Consider the following 23,396-nt stretch of genomic DNA (forward strand, 5'->3'; position numbering starts at 1 on the left):
ATATAACTAAAAGCGATTTGTAAAACGGTTTAAAGCGTGACGATAAAAATGAATAAAACAATAGAGTTCAAACTATGCAATCAATTTGGTATTAACAAACATTTTTTTTTCTTCATTGTTTGCACTATAAATTGTTAATAAGTTAATCAGACAAGATGTAGAAATCATTTAAACTATGTACTAGTGGAAACAACTTTAAATGTAGACTGTGAATTGTGGTGGAAATAATTTAAAGAATTTGTGTTAAATATTTTGCTAACATGATAATTAATTGGTTAAAATAGAAAAACAAAATACTAGCAGCAAAACATTTCGTTGAAAAATTAATATAAAGTGGAATTAATTGCAAACATTTCTACAGATATCCTACAAAAACTGTTATTTACTGATATTTACTAAAAAGTTAAAAAAGATCACTCAGAAATCAAGGGCAATTATCACGATCTCCAAGACTAATCAGTAAAAAAGAAGGCAAATATAAGAATAAATCTTAGAAAATATCCCAAAGCTTAGAACCTACTAAGAAAACGCAAGAACTTTCATGAAGCTACTGGAAGGAAGATGGTGCTGGGTATAAATAGTAGCAGAGATTGCAGTCGGGTTGTTTAGAGCTTTGGAAACTTTAAAAGGTTCCCTAATTATCTCCAAAATATTTTCTTAGCTCCGAAGGAAATGTGGACCCTATGGGCAAAATTTTAAAAAAATACCATTTTTGGGATTTTCGCTCCAATTTTTTTAGGAATTTCTGGATTCCCTTTCATTGAGTTTTTCCAATTTGTTTTGCCGACCTCTATATTGCATAAAATATATTTTATGATTGTGTTTAGTTTTGCTGAATTTAATGACATTTAATCACATAAGTTTTTTTTACCTCGAAATAGTCGAGCGTTCGGTTATAGGTGGAAGTGCCGATCACTGGTTCAATATCTATTATTTGCGTTATAATACAAACTGATTTAAACCTCACCTGCTGTTTTTAATATCTTACAAATTGTGTTTAATTTAAGTAAATAACTAAAAACACTTATTCAGTTTTAAAATTTAATCAAACTTTTTTGCCACTTACCGCTTCTGTTTTAATATTCAATGCCACATCCACATGAGTGGGTGATACACAATTATTGGACGTTACTAAAGGTGCTGGTGTAGATGTAGGCGTTATTGCCGGCACTGCCACAGATGCTGTCGTTGTTGTTGTCACAATTGCCGATGACGCCAGACCACAGCTACCATTGCTATTGTGACCCGGTGTAGCAGGGCCCGGTGAATGAGGCGATACGCCGCTTAACGAGGCTATGGCCGCACTGGAATAGGGTGACGATGAAGGCGATTTATTTGTATTTGAATTATTTGCTATGGCCGCTGTAGTGGATGATGAAGCCGTTGTCGAAGTATTCAAGGAAGTCGATGACGATGATGAGGAATTCGACGAGGACGAGGAGGATGAAGACGACGATGACGAGGAGGAGAGCAGTGAAGTGGTGGAGCATACTAGAGGACCTAAGGAGCCGGTTTGGGATTTGTTGGGTGTGGGCGTTAGTCTCTGTGTGGTGGAGGTTGGTAGGTGATTTGATCCTGTGGTGGTGGTGGTGACAGAGGGTGAGGCCATGGAGTGGGTGGGACTAGCTAGACTGACACTGGCTGTTAGATGGGCACCCAAGACACTGGTGGCCTCGACATATTCACGTTTCATAACACCGCCACCGGATACACCCAATGAGGCGGTTATGGCAGCTTCGCATGGCAATACGGTGCCCAACATGGTGGGTGCGTTGTCGGCGTTACGATTGCTACTATTGCTCTCGGTTTCTTCGCAACCTTCCGCCATGTCAGTTACACATTGTGATAAGGAGACTGCAAGGAGAGGACAATGAATAGATGAGGAATTAATAATAAGCAATAAATTGGAAAGAAAATTAATTAAACCCAAAAATTCTGTTCAGTGTTTTTTCTTCCCCCCAAAATTAAAAAGAAAAAACAAAACAAAAATACATTAGACTACAAAAACCGACTTTGGCCGAAATCCTTGTCTGCAATCATAATTTAAACATGTCAGAGTCCTACACATACTTGACCAAATCCATTGACCAGCAATAATAAGCAAGTGTAAGTGTATGTATGTCTGCCCAAGTAAAAGTTCCAGCCATTCATTAACGTTTGCTACAAACAGCACACATATGGAGACGTCTCATACGTCTTTCAACGCCTTAGGACTTAAAAAAGGCAAAGGCAAGAGCGCAAAGAGAGCGACGATTTGCCAAACACTAGGAAAGAGTGACTGTACAAGTATAAGTATATGAAAGTGGGTGAAAGCTATGTGGGTGTTTGAGGGCACATGATGTCCTGTAACATGTCCTGTTGTTGACGTTTGTTCATAATTTTTGTTTTGTTGTTGTTGTTGTTTTTTGCTTACATTGTACATGCAAACATCTACAAATGCATAAATGCATTAATAAACACTCATACTCAAACTTTTAAACACACACAAATATACTTTCTCATAAGGACTAAATATCCATAACATTATCGTGTAGATTAGGGTGGCCTTTATTTAGCTATCTTTGTAAAAATTTATTTTAAATGCTTTGTAGTATTGAAAAAAATAGTTTTAGTAATTATTTTGGTTGTTAATTTTGTAGTTTAACATTATTAGTGGATTAATTAAAAACACTGTTTTAGACTTCTGGTTATATTGGATTACTAAAGTTCAAAATGTTAGAAAACATGTAAGAAAGTATAGTCGATCAAACCTGACCATATAATACTACTACTACACTAAGTAAATGAGAAAACTAATTTTTCTTTTAAAACATCAATAATTTATATTCTTGAGTGATTTTCGGAAGTGGGCCATCTATAGGAGCTATGACCAATTATATCTGCTATAGACTCGGTTCGGTCGCTATTTAAAATTGAAAAATCGTCGCACAAATGGCTGAGATATAAGGAAATAACCAGAACAACCTAGATTTTGTATCTATATCTTTATTACTAAGTAGGGTAATCGAATTATTCTCTTGTTCGAATAAAACGAATAATTCGAATAAGAGATTTTAACTTGTTCGAATAATTTAAAATTAATCGTTTAAAATTAATCGAATTATTCGAATAATTAAATTTTTTTAAAAAAAAAGTAAAGAATGAAGTTTTGATGTTGGTTTTTTAATATTTTATAGATAAAGAAAAACAAAAAATAAAGTTAAAGTTAAAAATTCAAGTATTGATAATGTTAAAAAACATTCGAAAACAAAGTCCATAATTAAATTTTCATCAGAAATATTCTGATCAGATTAACTCCCGAACAATCTACAAAACAATTGACTAGCAAACCCTTTAGTTTCCGTTTTGGAGCTATGCTTTAATAAATTTAAGCTAGTTGGACATGATCCTGAATTCAAATACAATATAAACGTATTAAGAACTTTTTTGTCGTTCATTAATTCGGGTTTTAAATTGAGAAACTAATTCTTTAGTAAAGTAATTATTCACTATTTCTGAATTATTTATAAAAAATTGTATTATATCAAGCTCTATCAACGTTGCCGAATCATTGCTTAATAAAGTGGTCTTGGGGAATTACACAATAAAGGGAATCTGTCCGAAGTTCGATATCATTGTCAGTGAACGTGGCTAATTTGAAGTCAGGCAGTGCATGATTGACGCATTTACAAATACGCAAAAAGTCTATTACCATGTATAAGACGAACTCCATGCTTTTCTTGCAACAAAACGTTCGTTTGCAATATTTGTGTTTATCATTCGATTTATTAAATATTTTGCAACACTTTCGTACGCGGTTAATAACATCACTTATATACACATCACTTATATTCATCTATATCAATGTAATCATTATAAATGTCATCCTCAATATGACTTTCGATGACCGTTTCAAAATCACATTCTCCATCACATTCAACTCCACTTTAATCTAAGTTAAAATTTTGATTATTAATTGCGATTCTTCTAATATTTCGCCAGCTAAATAACAAATATTTTATTCCGTACCTTTTATTTTCATTGGTTCAAGTCCTAAGTTAAAAATTTTGAAAGAATTGTAACTTCTTGCAGGCGCTATCGGAACACTCATCTACAGTGATCGAAAGTCCCTTTGTCTATGCTTATTTGTCGAATTTCAGAAACAATGCCATTTTTGTGTGTCATTATTACTTATTTAAATTTGGAATTATGAAAAATTTTAAGCAATTTAATAAATTTAAATATATATGAACATTTATTCGTTTTATTCGATTATTCTACATAAAATTGTTCGAATTATTCGTTATTCGAAAATAGCCATTTTAAAATTGTTCGAATAATTATTCGTAAGAAATTTTACGATCATTAGTCGAATGAATACCCTATTACTAAGTCATTAATATATTTGGGATTTCGTGTCAAGTGAACCAACATTTGAAATCGATGTCTGCCGATCAAGAATAAATTCTTTAGGTAAGACCTATTGGATAGTAATTCAAACACATTTTTCAATATGATCGGTCAAGAACTCTCTTAGCTAGAGGGGGTCAAAATTTGTCATTTTGGCCAAACATGTGTTTTTCTCATGCATGTAACTTATTATCTATTGTTTTTAGCAAAATGTGTCCCAAAACAGTTTAGATAGCTATTTCTCCAATCTATCGAAAAAAAAAAATTTTAAATTTTTTTTTCAAAATTTTTTTGATTTTTCTTTCAAAATAAATTCTGTTTTGCTCAAAAGAAAGCTTAGGTCCATTCCTTTAGGAGGGTTTACCACGCTTAGTGGGATTCGAGTTGGATATCTATCAAAATAAATGTTTTGTAATTCAAAACATAAAATTTTTTTTATGTTGCTTTTTTTCAAAACGGACCTCTTTTTTAATTCTATTTATTTTGTTTGCTCAAAAGAAAGCTAAGGTCTTTTCCTTTAAGATAATTTATGTCGCTGAGTGGATGCGAGTGCGATATCTATCAAAATAAATGTTTTGTAACTCAAGACATAATATTTTTGACTTTTTTTTTGCAAAATCTATTTTAATAACTTTTTTTTGCTCACAAGAAAGTTTAGGTCTATTGCTTTAAGAAATTTTTGGTCCCTTGGTGGGATGCTAGTGGGATATATATATCAAAATAAGTGTTTTGTAACTCAAGACATACAATTTTTGACAGGGTTTTTTGTAAAATAAATTTTTTTTTCAAAATGTGGCATTTTTTAAGAGTTTTTTGGTGGTTATGTGGGATGCGAGTGGGATATATATTTGGCTTTTTCACAATGAATAAAACGAATACTTTTGGAATAAAACCACATTACTGGTGTTTATTTAAGTTTAACATCTTTACTTAATTTTTGATTTAATAAGCAAAACATTATCAATTCAAATTTAAAAAAAAAAATGTTTATTTTTTGCAAATTAACAGAATTAATTGGAATCTAACGAAGATAGAACAAAATCTAAAGGAAATTGAAGCCATTACGATACAAATCACAAATGGTGATGACAGGTTTTTATATAACCAAAATTAGAAATCAACTCAGTGACATTTTTTAGATTTTAACCGAAGTCCCTGTTACTTAAATTTAATAATTTGTACTAGGTGGGAATTCCGGGCATCCCGGGAAATTTCAAAATTAATCCCGATTTCCGGGGAAATCAAAAAGTGTGGAAAAGAAAAACTCTAGTTGTTGATGTCAGAACATTTTTATATTTTATATTTAAATTTCTATGAATAAATTAAATACAAAAATTATTGGATTTGTTTTAAAATTATTTTTTTTTTTAATTTTTTTTTAAATTATTGCTACTTTAAATGAAACTTCAAATTCGGTAAATGTTTTAGATGACGAAGAATAATTTTAGACATTGGAAGCATTGAAAATCACAAAACAGTAAAATAAGTACCACCCTTCTATAAATTTTTGCTAACACACACACTTAGTCACTTACAAATACATATGAAGATACTCATTTGCATGCAATAAGCAAAATTAATTATAACAGCTCTCTACTTGAACTACTTAAGCAATAACAACACAAATATACACAAAACCAAACCTTATATTCTTTCCTCTTAATACCTCATGCCCCTTCTCTTAAACCATTATAACCTGAGGTCTTATAACTGATATATAATTCCGTTTGTTGCTGGCCATATTTGGTATATGTTTTTGTTATTATTATTGTTTTTTTTTTTTTTTTGTTTTTTTGAATATTATTTTTATTATTTGCTGAGAGGTTTTTGCACAAGGAGTTTAAACTCATTAAAGGCCAGTTTTATTGTAAATGTTGGAGCTCACATAATGACTAGTCTTCCCCATGCTTCGCCTACTCAATACTTTTTTGCATTATAAGCAAAGGAGTTTCATTAACTAAGTTTGTTGAGCAAAACTTTCTCAATATCACACATACATATTCCTACACATATACGTACCATACATACTTACTAACAAATTTGTTAAGAGAGTTTTGCATATGAATGTCTATGAGAAGTTCACTAAACCTTAATTCATTATACTCACACACATGCACAAAGACAAACACAAACACACTGATATATGCATAAACGAAAAATTATCCTTATTTGTTCGTGTTTTTGTAGTCGCATTCATTATGCATTAAAATCATCGCCCCCTAAAACACACACTTGCCTACATTCACTCACGACTTCCACATTTGACTCGTGCAGTTTCGTTTTCTTTATGTGTGTGGATATGTGTGTTAGTCATTCTACTTCTACATAAGTAATATTAGTTAGTTGTTTTTGTTACTTGTTATTGTCCAGTAGGTGTTCAATGTGTTTGTGTGCGTCTGTTTGTTTGCAGCCAAAAAGGACAAAAAAGAAACCCCTTAAGCCTCCCCTAAAATGCAGTGGCACAGTGGTTTAGTTATACCATAGACGGGAAATAAATCTATATAAATAAAAATCAAATGTCGTTCGTTGGTAATTGCATCAGTTGAGAACGGCTGGACCGATTTGATAAATTTTTTCTGGAAAGTGTTCGTTATAGTTCAACTTTGGTTTTTACGGAAAGAAAAATTTGTCTATGTCTAATTTTCTTTTTAAATATTTATAGTAATAATTTAAGTTTTTACTGAATGAAAACTTGACCACGCCCACTATTACGTCCACTTTTTTAATTTAAATATTCGTAGTAATCCAATTTAAGTTTTAACTAAAAGAAGAATTTACCACGCCCGCTTTTTTTGAACGCCTGAACCGATTTTGGTAATTTATTTTTAAATATTCGCAATAGTGCACAAATGTTTTTTACAGAAAGAAAAATTTTCCAGACCCGCTAAACTGCAAATATGTAACCAAAAAAGCAGTGACATGAATGAGTTAGTGCCGAGAATTCCAACAATGATCTCACTCAGCTTCAAACAGGCCGCTATGTTAGCGATTTGACGCATTTTTTCATTTGCGAATCATTCCGTACGTCTGGAAAATTGTCAAAGAGATTAGGAGAATGTATTACAACAATTTGATTGAACGTCATCTGCAACATTGACCAGATTTTTTGAAATGTGCCGAAATTATGAACAAATGTTTCACTGTTGAATCGACAACAAAAATATGCGGCACTCTTATGAAAGATGGACCTGGAGGTATTTTTTATTTACGCTGGAACTGTAAAAACGATTGTGATCGCGTTGATTTTGGCAACGAAACGTTAGCAGAATGTTATTGCACTTCCTTCATCAGGAATTGCAGCTACGTTGTTGGAAGGCGGTCGAGCTGCTCATTCAGCACTCAAGATTCCATTGAATATGCAAATCAACGAAAATCAAATACGCAATATTTCCAAGAACAGTGCGTTGGCCAAATTTTTACAGCAAAACAAACTGATAGTTTGGGATGAGTGTACAATGGCGCATAAAAAGTCTTTGGAGGCATTAGACAAACATTGCCAGTGACTCCACAGTCTATGTCAGCTGATGAACTTACATAATGCATGTTTGGAGTCGTCCGTTTTGTGGAAACACGCCAAATAACTCAAGTTGACTGTAAACATGCGTGTCGAGCTGCAGAATGATCAATTTCGAGAAGTATTTTCCAAACAATTGCTGGACATTGGCAACGGTAAAATATCGGTTGGCATTTCGACCGACTGAATTCAATTTTCCATTGCTTTCTGTCAGTTCACCGAATCAAAATCCGAACTCATTCGAAAGATGTTTCCAAACATTGCACAAAATTATAAAAATCATGATTGGTTGAGCGAAAACTTTGATGTCGACGAATTGTATTTATAGACTCAAAGTGAAATTGCTGTCGAATTGATTACGTACAAATCGGTGGATTCCGTCACTTCAAAAGGTGATGTCGTCAATTATCCAACCGAGTTTTTGAACTCGCGGAAATTACCCTCATTACCGCCTCACAATCTCCAAGTGAAAGTCGGATCGTATGTATCAAATTCAGTGGCATATATGTAGTGGATTCATGGAATTTTGGAAATCTCGACCCTACCACTGCTATAATTTGAACCATGTCATATTCCATACATAAAGTACAAATCGATTTTCAATATGAAAACCAATTTTCCACAAAACAAAACAATTTTCCATAGAAAACTGAATTAATACCAAACAAGTAAGAGAGCTATGTATATCTTATAAATATACCATTCACCAAATTATACTTTAAAATACTAATTTTAAATTATTTTAGGTTAACAAAATTAAAATTTTTTTTTTTCAAAATTTTTTTTAATTTATTAGTGAAAAATAATTTATGCCAAACTAATTTTTTTGGTAAAAAAATTCGGGTTAAAAAATATTGTAGGTCCAAATTTCTATAGCCTTATATATTGAAAACAACTTTCCGTAGCCCCAAATAACTTACATACATTATTCATCGAGACAATCGTCCCACAATTGGCTGAGATATAAGGAAAACAGGACAACCTCGGTTTTTGACATATTTTTATACCCTTCACCTTCGTGAGAAGGGTATATATCAGTTTGTCATTCTGTTTGTAATTTCCACAATATAATTTTCTGACCCTATATATATACATATACTATAATATATTCTGGATCCTTACAGATAGCGGAGTCGATTAAGCCATGTCCGTATGTCTGTCTATCCGTCTGTTTGTTGATATAAATTTTCTAAAGAACCCAGACATCATCGGGATCCAAATCTTCAATAATTCTGTCAGGCATGCTTTCGAGAAGTTTCCTATTTAAAATCAGCAAAATCGGTCCACAAATGGCTGAGGTATGAGGAAAATACAGGACAACCTCGATTTTTTACCTATTTTTGACCTATATCTGGATTACTAGTCATTAATATAAACAATATGGATATCTAATGATAGATATTTCAAAGACCTTTGCAACGACGTATATAAGACTATAGTAAGTTGGACCTACAATGGGTCTTAATCGGAAAAGAAATTTTTTAAACCGAAATTTTTTTTCACAAAAAAAAAAATTTGATAAAAAAAAAAATTTTAAAAAATAAAATTTAAAAAATTTTAAAATAACTTAAAAAAAAAATTTAAAATTTTGTTTACCAAAAAATATTTAAAACTTGTATTTTGAAGTATAATTTGGTAATTACTTGCTTATCGATATCTGGATTACTAAATCATTAATATAGACAATATGGATATCCAATAATAGATATTTCAAAGACCTTTGCAATGGCGTATGTAAGGCCAAAATAAGTCGGACCTACAATTGGTCAAAATCGGAAAAATATTTCTTACCCCGAATTTTTTTTCACATAAACATTTTTTTAAATTAAAAAAATAAATAAAAACAAAAATTTCCCTTAAATTTTTTTAAGTATAATTTAGTGAAGGGTATATAAGATTTGGCATAGCCGAATATAGCTCTCTTATTTGTTGTTTCTTATTTTATAATTTTTATGAACATCGTTGACATTCGTGTTGTTTACAGATAAATAACTGATCATGTTTGGCCTGCAGGCTATGTGTACCGACCACTAATTTTGAGACATAGTAGAATGGAATGAATTTTCAGACCCTTTACAATTCCTCATCACCCATATTCTGTGTCATTATTTTAGTGTCACCTGTTAATATTATCTACTATTTAACTCGCCAGTTTTGAGAAATGCCACTACTAATTTACAAATTTACTATTTGTAAATTATTTCAATCGAAAAGAATTTTCTTCTTTTTATGCCGGCGAAACAGTGTGCCTTATGTATAAACTAAATTGGAGACGTTTTTAACGTAATTCTTCCTTTCCTACTACTTACTTTCTCTTTTCTCTGGGCAAGTGCATGTGATACACTCTATACTTTTGTTTGTAAATGTATACATGGATGTAAATGAGTTAGTGTTTGTCAGTGTACGTATGTGTATATGCAATGTAGACATTCGTAGCAGTTGTAACATTGTGGTTTACAATCAAATTTTCTAATGTGCATGTTGTTGCAATTGCTTCAAAAAAAAAAGTGAGCAGAGGAGCGAGTAATTTCTTTCCCTGGTGGGGTTTTACATTACAAAGTTTTGTAAATAAGGAGATTTCTTTAAGGAAAATTTAATAATAAATCTTAAAGTATTAAAATGGGGAAACGGATGAAATTTATATAAAAGTTTAATAAATTATAAGAATTAATCTATAAGCTTGGGAAAGAAATCCTTTTAAAACTATTAACAATTGTGTTGGAAAATTAAAATTTATGCTAGAATTAAAAATATTAATAATAGTTTTCAAAATTCAATCATTAATTGCTCAATTGTATGTATATCAATGAAAAAACTAACATTTTGTAAAAATGAGCTAATTCACTTAATTGTGAATAAATTCAAAAAGAATCCTTCGATTTTTATAATCGATATCCCTTTTTATTACTAATACATGAAGCTTTGCGATAAAGGAATAAATCTGAAAAATTTTTAACGTTTTCGATTTTTTATGATTTTTTTTTAAAATAAAAAGAAAAATTATTTCATGTAAAAAATATATTTTTTTTCTTCAATTTGTTATTATAACTCCGAAACTACTGAGCGGATTGAAATGCAATATATATGTGAAAATATATAAATAGCATGGGCAAATTTTTTTTAAAATTCAGTCAATCGAAAGAAGAACATTCATTAACTACTGAATTTTATGTATATCCAACAAAAAACTAAATTTTTGTGAAAATGAGCGAATTCACTTAATTGTGCATAAATTCGTCAACATTCCATAGATTTTTGAGATCGATATCTCATTTTGTTTCAATTACATGTGGCTTTCTGATAAAGTAATAAATCTGAACAATTTCTGCTGTTTTCGATTTTTCATGATTTTTTTAAAATAAAAAAAAAAAATTTTTCATGTAAAAAATATATTTTTTTTCTTCAATTTGTTATTATAACTCCGAAACTACTGAGCGGATTGAAATGCAATATATATGTGAAAATATGTACATAGCATGGGGAAAATGTTTTCAAAATTCAATCAATCGAAAGAAGAACATTAACTACTGAATTTTATGTATATCCAACAAAAAACAAAATTTTTGTGAAAATGAGCGAATTCACTTAATTGTGAATAAATTCGTAAGGAATCCATAGATTTTTAAGATCGGTATCTCATTTTGTTCTCCTTACATTTAGCTTTCCGATAAAGTAATAAATCTGAAAATTTTTTGCCGTTTTCGATTTTTATGATTTTTTTAAATAAAAAAAATTAGCTATTTTCACGTAAAAAATATATTTTTTGCTTCAATTTGTTATTATAACTCCGAAACTACTGAGCCGATTGAAACACAGAAAATTTGTATGTAGCATGGGAAAAATGTATTCAAAATTCAATCAATCGAAAGATGAACTTTAACTACTCAATTTTATGTATATCAAACAAAAATCTAAAATTTTGTGAAAATGAGCGAATTCACTTAATTGTGAATAAATTAGAAATAAATCAATTGATATTTATGATCGATATGTTAGTTTGTTCCTATTGCATGTGGCTTTGCGATAAAGCAATAAATCTGAACAATTTTTCACATTTTCAATTTTTCATGATTTTTTTAAAATAAAAAAAAAATTTATTTCATGTAAAAAATATATTTTTTCTTCAATTTATTATTATAACTCCGAAACTACTGAGCCGATTGAAATGCAATATATATGTGAAAATATGTACATAGCATGGAGAAAATGTTTTAAAAATTCAATCAATCGAAATAAGAACATTAACTACTTAATTGTATGTATATGGAACAAAAAACTAAAAATTTGAGAAAATGAACGAATTTACTTAATTGTGAATAAATTCGAAAAAACGCAATTGATATTTATGATCGATATGTTATTTTGTTCCTATTACAAGTGGCTTTGCGATAAAGTAATAAATCTAAACAATTTCTGCCGTTTTAAATTTTTCATGATTTTTTTAAAACGAAAAAAAAATTTATTTCACGTAAAAATTATATTTTTTGCTTCAAATTGTTATTATAACTCCAAAACTACTGAGCCGATCGAAATGCAATATATAAACTGATTAAAGGCTTTGTAAATCTAAACTTTCCTAAGTTCATTTTCATACCATGGGACTGACACTTTTTGAGTTATCATTAATTATGTGGAGTAAAATCTAAAAAAATTTATAATTTTACTTAAACATTTTTTTTTAAAAAAAACCTCTCCATAGAATTTATATTTCGGACCATATTTGTACTACTGGAACCACAATACATCAAAATTATTTAATATTTTTTCAATTTTGTTGCCTTGTGTTAACTTTTTATACTGCTTGCTGCACAATGTTATGGTGTATTGTGTTATTTTTAAGAAGCTTTTTGTATGCCATCCATGTTCTTTTGTACACACAGATTTTGAAAGGTATTTTGGTAATTTTGTTATTATTTTTTGTATTAATATGATCAATATGTTCATTAAGCTTGTGAGTGTCTGCCTGAATTATTAAATTATTAGTATTGTAAACCAATTTTCATCAACAAAATTTTGTAGTTTAACCTAGTACTGTTGCTAATATTGTGTTAGTTTTATAGCAGTTCAGATTTTCCTGCCAAAGATTTTTAAAAACTAAGGATAATCGATAAGGATCCAAATAAATGCTTTGTATATTCCAAATTCTACTATAGAAAACACAAACGGAATTCACCAATCTTAGTGAATCTTTTACAAATATTTTATAATTCATGTTTACACAATTCTGCTACAAATTAGTATATATAACTGCTTTTGAATCTTTTTTTAATCTCCCTATAATATATTTATAAACCAACATTTTAATTTCATATTTATTACAACCTCAAACAAATATTATTTGTACCTCCTGTTCAAACTTTTTGCAACTCAACAGCCTTAAATTCCTGTTTTTTTTTTTTGGGGAAACTTTATCGTTTTTATGTTTTTTTTTATAATTTTCTTTACAAACTGAGAGCAAATTTAATATGCTTCAATAAATTTTACTTCAATAGTCCAGCAAACAAACTTATATCTTAATAACAGTTTTTGTTTTTACTGGGTTGAATGTGGGATATAGTCACCCAAACCATGGGCCACCACCCTCGAGAAAACTTAATCTACATTTTATACATACTATTTACCAGTAACAACAACTGAAACAAACTCATTTTTACTCATTTAACATCTATAATTTTTGAACATCAACATTTTCTATAAACATTATAGAATGTGAAAATGTATGAATTAATGTGTGAGTAAGTATGTGTAAATAAGTATGTACTTAAAAGCAGTGCTAGGCAAAGGGAGAACCATGTATTCAGTGATTATATTTTCCAAAAATGTTTGTGTAGAGACAAATTTAAATAGACACAGAATTACTTGTTGTTCGAAATAAGCATGTCCGTTCATGTCGTATTATTGGATGTATGACTTAAAAATGCAAGATTTACAATAGATGGCGTATCTTTTGAACTCTTTTTTTTGCTTTTAATGACTGATATAACATTTTGAAGGATACATATCAGTATTTTATTCTCACTTTGTTATTGAACATTTGATGTTTTTTTTGCTTCGAAGAAGTCAAATTTTGTACCAACAAAGCGTCATATGCGGGAAGTTTTGCTTTACTTCTTTAATTTGAAAAAAAGTGCCTCTGAAGCACACCTATAGATCACCGAAGCTTATGGTGAATGTATTTCATCGGTTTCAAAGTCCGAGATCGTTTGTGCGGCTCATAAGTGGTGATTTTGACACGGAATACAAAGATCGACCAGGCCAGCCAAAATAGTTTGATGACCAAGAATTGGAGTTGTTGTGAAACTCAACAAGAACTTGTAAAATCATTGGGAGCTATACAAGCTGCAATTTCTAAACGTTTACGAGCAACAGGATTTATTAAAAAGCAGGGAAATTGGAGGCATTACACCATCAATACTGTTGTCAAACTCAACATCAGCTCACCAAATCATTATGATCTACCAAATCAGCAATTTCAAAACATTTAAGAGCAGCAGGATTCATCCAAAAGCAAGAAAATTGGGTACCATACGAATTGAAGCCGAGAGACTTTGAAAGGACTTTGAAAGGCGATTTTTTACATGTCTATAATGATGTTTGAGCGATATAAAAGAAAACCTTTTTTACACCGAATCATTACTTGCGAAGAAAAATGGATCCATTACGATAACCCGAAGCGTAAAATATCGTATATTAAGCCCGTCCAAGCATTCGAATCAAAAAAGCCAAATATCCACGGCGCTAAGGTAATGCACTTTGGTGGAAGCAAAATGGTCCAATCTATTACGAGCTGCTGAAATCTGGCCAAACCATCACAGAGCTCCTGTACCGAACGCAACTGATTCATTTGAAGCGAGCATTGGCCGAAAAACGGCCAGACATAAAACCGTAATATTCCATCATGACAACTCTCGGCCACTTGTTGCAATACCTGTTAAAAACTATTTAGAATGAAGTTGTTGGGAAGTTTTACTTCACCTCACTTATAGTTCGATCGATGCAGAACGCTCTTTCTGGCATACACTTCAATATGTTGCCAGAAAGATGGTACAAATTTCAAAGCTAACAATGAGTAAATTTAAATTTCAAAAATGTTTCAAAATAAAAGCTAAAAATAATAATTTTCCTTTTCATTGGATTTTTTCTAACTTTGTCATATTTCTATACACTTTGTCATGAGAGGCAAATTTGTCATTCCTTTCTAATTTCTACATTTTTCATTTGCGGCCCTACAAAGTGCATATATTCTGTTATAGATAGCGAAGTCAATATAGCCATGTCCGTCTGAATGCTGAAATCGACATTCCGTAGCCCATAAACAACCTACATACACGATTCATACATCAATATATCCGAAATTCTTCCGGCTCGGTTGCTATTTAAAATCGGTCCACAAATGGCTGAGTTATAAAGAAAAAACCAGGACAACCACGATTTTTGACCTATTTTTGACCCATATCTGGATTACTAAATCATTAATATAGACAATATGGATATCTAATGATAGATATTTCAAAGACCTGTGCAACGACGTATAACGGAAAAAAATATTTTTTAACCCGATTTTTTTTTCACTAAATTTTAAAAAAAAATTTAAAAATTAAAATTTTTTTAAATTAAAAAAAATTATTTTTTAAAATTTAAAAAAAACAATTTTGAAAAATTTAAAAAAAACAATTTTGAAAAAAATTTTAATATTTAATATTTAAAATTTTTATTTTAAAGTATAATTTGGTGAAGGGTATAAAGATTTGGCACAGCCGAATATAGCTCTCTTACTTGTTTTATCTATATCAGGATTACTAAGTCATTATGGATATCCGATAATAGATATTACAAAGGCCTTTGCAACGGCGTATATAAGGTCATAGTAAGTCGGGTCAAAATCGGAAAAATTATTTTTTTCCCAGAAACTTTTTTTTAAATTTTTAAAATTTTTTTTCAGTGTAAAAGAAAATAAAAAAAAATAGCTTGCAATAAAATTTTTTTCCCTAATAAATTAAAAAAAGAAATTAATAAAATTTTGAACAAAAACATTTTTTTTAATTTTTTTTACTTAAAAATATTTAAAATTTTTAATTTAAAATATAATTTGGTTAAGGGTATATAAGATTTGGCACAGCCGAATATAGCTCTCTTACTTGTTTTTGGAAACATTTGTGTATAACAGTTTTTCAATAGCATCATTAGTGTATAACAGTTTTTCCTATAGAAAAATTTGTGTGTAACAGATTTTCAACAGAAATATTTATGTATAACAGTTTTTTCAATGGAAAATTATCTGTATTATTGGTGTTTTACAGAAAAAAATTCTGTATGAAAGTTTTTTTCTATAGAAAGATTTGTGTATAACAGTTGGAAAAATGTCAGTTTTATCTATAGAGAGATTACTGTATAACAATTTTTTTTTTTTAGAAAATTTTCTTTTTTACAGAAAAAAATCAGTATAAGAATTTTTTCTATAGAAATATTTGTGGAAAAATGTCAGTTTTATCTATAGAGATATTACTGTATAATAATTTTTTTTTTTAGAAAATTTTCTTTTTTACAGAAAAAATTCAGTATAAGAGTTTTTTCTATAGAAATATTTGTGTTTAATAGTAATTTTTATAAAAAAATTTTGTATGACAGTTTTTGCTATAATAAAATTTGTGTATAACAGGTTTTTTACAGAAATATTTATATATAACAGTTTTTTCTATAGAAAAATTGCTGTATAAAAGTTTTTTTTTATAAAATATTAGGATATAACAGTATTTTCTATAGAAAATTATTATATTATTGTTTTTTTATAGAAACAAATTTGTATAAAAGTTTTTTTCTATAGAAAATTTTGTATATAAGTGTTTTTGTATGGAAAAATGTCTCTATAACAGTTTAATCTATAGAAAGATTTCTGTATAACAGTTTTTTTATGCAAATATTTGTGTATATCAGTTTTTTTTTATAGAAAATTGTCTTTTTTTCAGCATACAAGTTTTATCTATAGAAAAATGTGGGTATAACATTAATTATTATAAAAGCATTTGTGTATTACAGTTTTTTCTATAGAAAAAAATTGTGTATAACAGATTTTTCTACAGAAATTTTTATATATAACAGTTTTTCTATAAGAAAATTTTACTGTATAACAGTGTTTTGATAGAAATATTTATGTATAACAGTTTTTTCTGTAGAAAATTGTCTGTACTATTGGTTTTTAATAGAATAAATTCTGTAAAAAGTTTTATCTATTTGTGTATAACAGTTTTTCTATGGAAAAATTTCCTTATAACAGTATTTTCTATAAAAAGATTTCTGTATAACAGTTTTTTATAGAAAATTCTGTATAAAATATTTTCTTATAGAACATTTTGTGAAAATTCATCATACAAGTTTTATCTGTAGAAAAATGTGTGTCTAACAGTATTTTTATAAAAGCATTTGTGTAATACAGTTTTTCCAATAGAAAAATTTGTGTATGACAGTTTTTTCTACAGAAATTTTTATATATAACAGTTTTTTCTATAAAAAAAATTGCTGTATAACAGTTTTGTTATAGAAATATTTATGTATAACAGTTTTTTCCGTAGAAAATTGTCTGTACTATTGGGTTTTAATAGAACAAATTCTTTAAAAAGTTTTTTCTACTTGTGTATAATAGTTTTTCTGTATAAAAAAGAAAGATTTCTGTATAACAGTTTTTTATAAAAATTTTTGTGTATAAAAGTTTTTTTTAAGAAAATTTTCTTTTTGTTTTATAGAAAAATTCAGTATGAAAGTTTTTTCTATAGAAACACTTATGTATTTAAGTTTTTCCTATAGGAAAATGTTTGTATAACTATTTTATAATTCTAATTAGGACTATTTCCAGCTCAGTTTTGCATAATCTCTCTCTCTCTTTTTCTCTTTTGTGAACATACAATATTTCATGTTTGTCTCTCTAATACTCATACTATAAGCATTAATTTCATTAATTATCCTTTTGCGCCACATGAAACTTTACACACAAACACTTACTTACACTCGAGCAAAAACCAAATTTATGTTTGTATGAGTTAAATAACATGTATTACAATAACAACAAGTACAACATGCAACACCAACAAACAATGTCTTTAACATTTCATACAAATAAACAATGCAGACACTCTCATTCATACATTTACAAAAATATCCTTACGATAGTCCAACAAAACCTTTGCTACAGACAAATTTACACACAAACTCACATGTAATTTTTACTTACAACTAGTATACAATTTTACTTTTACCATCTATAACTTGGTCTAGGTCTGTTTGGAATACATAAAGAAGTAGAAAAATAAGGAAAAATTTTGTTAGTGATGAGGGGCGCAAGTTGCAGTTTGCATGTAAGGACTCTTTACATTTTACATACCTAAAGGTTTGGAGACAGTATTGTGTGATTGTGGAAAGAGTTGGTTGGTGGGTAGTTGCATTTTAAGGAAATGTGTATTTTGCATGTTAAATGCAAAACTCATGGTCAATAATGAGAAAAAAATCAGTATAAGAATTTTTTCTATAGAAATATTTGTGGAAAAATGTCAGTTTTATCTATAGAGATATTACTGTATAATAATTTTTTTTTTTAGAAAATTTTCTTTTTTACAGAAAAAATTCAGTATAAGAGTTTTTTCTATAGAAATATTTGTGTTTAATAGTAATTTTTATAAAAAAATTTTGTATGACAGTTTTTGCTATAATAAAATTTGTGTATAACAGGTTTTTTACAGAAATATTTATATATAACAGTTTTTTCTATAGAAAAATTGCTGTATAAAAGTTTTTTTTTATAAAATATTAGGATATAACAGTATTTTCTATAGAAAATTATTATATTATTGTTTTTTTATAGAAACAAATTTGTATAAAAGTTTTTTTCTATAGAAAATTTTGTATATAAGTGTTTTTGTATGGAAAAATGTCTCTATAACAGTTTAATCTATAGAAAGATTTCTGTATAACAGTTTTTTTATGCAAATATTTGTGTATATCAGTTTTTTTTTATAGAAAATTGTCTTTTTTTCAGCATACAAGTTTTATCTATAGAAAAATGTGGGTATAACATTAATTATTATAAAAGCATTTGTGTATTACAGTTTTTTCTATAGAAAAAAATTGTGTATAACAGATTTTTCTACAGAAATTTTTATATATAACAGTTTTTCTATAAGAAAATTTTACTGTATAACAGTGTTTTGATAGAAATATTTATGTATAACAGTTTTTTCTGTAGAAAATTGTCTGTACTATTGGTTTTTAATAGAATAAATTCTGTAAAAAGTTTTATCTATTTGTGTATAACAGTTTTTCTATGGAAAAATTTCCTTATAACAGTATTTTCTATAAAAAGATTTCTGTATAACAGTTTTTTATAGAAAATTCTGTATAAAATATTTTCTTATAGAACATTTTGTGAAAATTCATCATACAAGTTTTATCTGTAGAAAAATGTGTGTCTAACAGTATTTTTATAAAAGCATTTGTGTAATACAGTTTTTCCAATAGAAAAATTTGTGTATGACAGTTTTTTCTACAGAAATTTTTATATATAACAGTTTTTTCTATAAAAAAAATTGCTGTATAACAGTTTTGTTATAGAAATATTTATGTATAACAGTTTTTTCCGTAGAAAATTGTCTGTACTATTGGGTTTTAATAGAACAAATTCTTTAAAAAGTTTTTTCTACTTGTGTATAATAGTTTTTCTGTATAAAAAAGAAAGATTTCTGTATAACAGTTTTTTATAAAAATTTTTGTGTATAAAAGTTTTTTTTAAGAAAATTTTCTTTTTGTTTTATAGAAAAATTCAGTATGAAAGTTTTTTCTATAGAAACACTTATGTATTTAAGTTTTTCCTATAGGAAAATGTTTGTATAACTATTTTATAATTCTAATTAGGACTATTTCCAGCTCAGTTTTGCATAATCTCTCTCTCTCTTTTTCTCTTTTGTGAACATACAATATTTCATGTTTGTCTCTCTAATACTCATACTATAAGCATTAATTTCATTAATTATCCTTTTGCGCCACATGAAACTTTACACACAAACACTTACTTACACTCGAGCAAAAACCAAATTTATGTTTGTATGAGTTAAATAACATGTATTACAATAACAACAAGTACAACATGCAACACCAACAAACAATGTCTTTAACATTTCATACAAATAAACAATGCAGACACTCTCATTCATACATTTACAAAAATATCCTTACGATAGTCCAACAAAACCTTTGCTACAGACAAATTTACACACAAACTCACATGTAATTTTTACTTACAACTAGTATACAATTTTACTTTTACCATCTATAACTTGGTCTAGGTCTGTTTGGAATACATAAAGAAGTAGAAAAATAAGGAAAAATTTTGTTAGTGATGAGGGGCGCAAGTTGCAGTTTGCATGTAAGGACTCTTTACATTTTACATACCTAAAGGTTTGGAGACAGTATTGTGTGATTGTGGAAAGAGTTGGTTGGTGGGTAGTTGCATTTTAAGGAAATGTGTATTTTGCATGTTAAATGCAAAACTCATGGTCAATAATGAGAGGTGGCATGAATGGTCACTACACACCACTTAACGGACACAGAGAATAAAGCAGAAATGGAAAAAATATAAATGAAACTTTATAAAACCACCCACTTGTAATTTAAATTATACTTAATATTATACAGAAACACTTATTCAATGTAGAAGTATTAGTACATATAAGTACTTACATATATATATTAATGTAAGGAACATATAGGAAAATGTGTGTATAAATAAATAAAATTTCTATTTTTCACCTCATCACTGCTGTTTTTGTATGTGGGCAAAAACACTTTTTTTATTTTAAAATCTATGAAACTGACCTTAATTGCTTATTATTTCTTAAGATTTTGTGGAAATATCAAATAGTTTTGTGTCAATTTGTGCTACAGAATTGAAATTTTTTAGAATCCTAGAGTTGAAAAAAAACAATTTAAAAAAATCTAATTTAAAAAAAATTGTGTTTTTGCCCATATATAATTTTCATATGCATGAAAATTATGTAAAATTTGTTGCAACATACAATACGGGTCATAACATAAACTTTACACATATTCCTTTAAGCTTTACAACAGTGTATAGAAAAACTGCATTCCCTAAATTTTATTTTACAAACCCTGTGTTTTTGGTTGAAAAAGAAAAAAAACATTTACAATTTATGTTGGTTTTTTTTCATATGTAGTTCTTGTCTCTTTTCCATTTTCAATTTTCTCTAGCCATATACGATTGTAGAAAAGACCAAGGCCATGACCGTATTTGTTTGTATTTGTTAAACTGTATTGGTATGTGTTTGAAATATTTCCATATACTAGACTATGTATGAAATGTTTTGTTTTTTCTTTGCTATAAAGTCTTCATTCTTCATTCATTTAGTGCAAAATAGTCTGGTGTGAAATGTTTGTTTAAGAAATTTTTGGAAAATTTTGCAAAAAAAAAAGAGAATGAAGTTGTTTTGGAGTGCAGAAAATGGAAAACAAAATCTAATTAGACTTTTATGTTAAAATTCATTAAGTCAATTCATTTGAATTTGAATTTATTGCTAGCTATTGGCTTTAGTTCGCATTGATTTGCAATTCTGAGGTTTCATGCTGCTACCCACAGAATCCAAAAATGTTTTTTTTAAATGATTCGAAAAGAAGCTTTATTATACTCTTTATCATGAGTGGCAAGGGTATAAATAAGCTAGTAATTTTTAAATTTTTCCTAGTGTATATATTATTGATTGTTATAGATAGCGGAGTCGCTATAGCCATGTCCGTCTGTATGTTGAAATCAACTTTCAGTAGCCCCCATATAACTTACTTACATAATTCATACATCAATATATCACATATACCCTGTTCGGTTTGCTGCTTCAAATCGAGAAAATCGACCTATAAATGGCTGAGATATAAGCAAAAAACCAGGACAACCTAAATTTTTGACCTATTTTTGACCCATATCTGGATTACTAAATCATTAATATAGACAATATGGATTTCTAATGATAGATATTTCAAAGACCTTTGAAACGATGTATATAAGGCCATAGTAATTTGGACCTACAATGGGTCAAAATCGGGAAAAATATTTTTCAAACCGAATTTTTTTTTAAAATGCGTGAATTCACTTAATTGTAAATAAATTCGAAAAGAATCCATCGATTTCTGTGATCGATACCTCATTTTGTTTCTATTACATGTGGCTTTACGATAAAGCAATAAATCTGAAAATTTTTTGCCGTTTTCGATTTTTCATGATTTTTTTAAAACAAAAAAAATGTTTATTTTCATGCAAAAAATTTAATTCTTGCTTTAATTTGTTATTATAACTCCGAAACTACTGAGACAATTGAAATGCAATATATAAGTGAAAATTTGTACATTACATGGGGCAAATGTTTTCAAAATTCAATCATTCAAATGAAGAACATTAACTACTCAATTTTATGTATATGAAACCAAAGACTAAAATTTTGTGAAAATGAGCGAATTCACTTAATTGTGAATAAATTCGAAAAAAATCCATCGATTTTTATGATATATATTTCGTTTTGTTGCTATTATATGTGGCTTTGCGATAAAGCAATAAATCTGAAAAACCTTTGCCGTTTTCGATTTTTCACGATTTTTTTAAAACAAAAAAAATTGCAATTTTCACGTATAATATATATTTCTTGCTTTAATTTGTTATTATAACTCCGAAACTACTGAACCGATTAAAGCGCAATATATAAACAGATGAAAGGTTGTGTAAATCCCAACTTTTTATTTTAATAACATCGGACTAAGCCTTCTTCAGTTATCATTAATTATGTAAAGAAATGTCTAACAAAATTTATAATTTTACTAAAAATTTAAAAAAAAATCTTTCCATAGAATTGGTAGCTATGATGCATCAAATCTATATAATGGTTAGTCAAGCCTTATTTTGCTGTTGACTTGTGTAATGCTTAATGAGTTGTCACGAGACCTCTTTGGTCACGAGACCTCTTCGGGTAGTCATGCCAGTTGACATGAGAAGTGTTGGCCTTGAAAATTACATTCAACAGAACTAAGTTTCATATAGAAATAAATCAGAACTAATTTGATGACGATCAGTCCATAATTGGTCACAGCTCCCATATAAGGCCATGGTCCAAAAATCACTCACGAAATAAATTTTTGAAATTTTAAAAGAAAAATTTTGATTGCTCGTTTGCTAGTATAGGAAATTAAAGTAATGACTTATTTAACTCCTTTTTCGTAAGCAAGTTTTTGCTGCCAAGAGCTCAACTATAATTATAAAAAAATAACAAACAATCAATGATCATATAAAAGCAATCAAGCATCACTTAATATTTTGCTCATGAGTATAGTTTTGTTCATGTATATAACTTCTCTATAACCTGTAAACAATTTAAATGTCTACAAATCGATTTATCATAATTACAATATTAAAATTTCTCTCAAATCTTACTTTACAACTTGTAAGCACAAA

At 28.6% G+C, this 23,396-nt stretch overlaps 1 protein-coding gene across 1 annotated transcript in view; it reads right to left on the reverse strand.

Annotated features, from left to right (window-relative positions):
• The window catches only part of pdm3 (pou domain motif 3), a 245,733-nt gene that overhangs the window by 142,530 nt on the left and 79,807 nt on the right, over nucleotides 1–23,396 (reverse strand). The window contains exon 3 of the mRNA XM_065513296.1: nucleotides 1,067–1,854. Coding sequence (XP_065369368.1) covers nucleotides 1,067–1,828 — 762 coding nt within the window. The 5' untranslated portion in view covers nucleotides 1,829–1,854. The remainder of the gene's footprint in view (nucleotides 1–1,066; nucleotides 1,855–23,396) is intronic.

Source organism: Calliphora vicina, chromosome 5 (genome assembly GCF_958450345.1).
Source record: "Calliphora vicina chromosome 5, idCalVici1.1, whole genome shotgun sequence".
Taxonomy (NCBI): Eukaryota; Metazoa; Arthropoda; class Insecta; order Diptera; family Calliphoridae; genus Calliphora; species Calliphora vicina.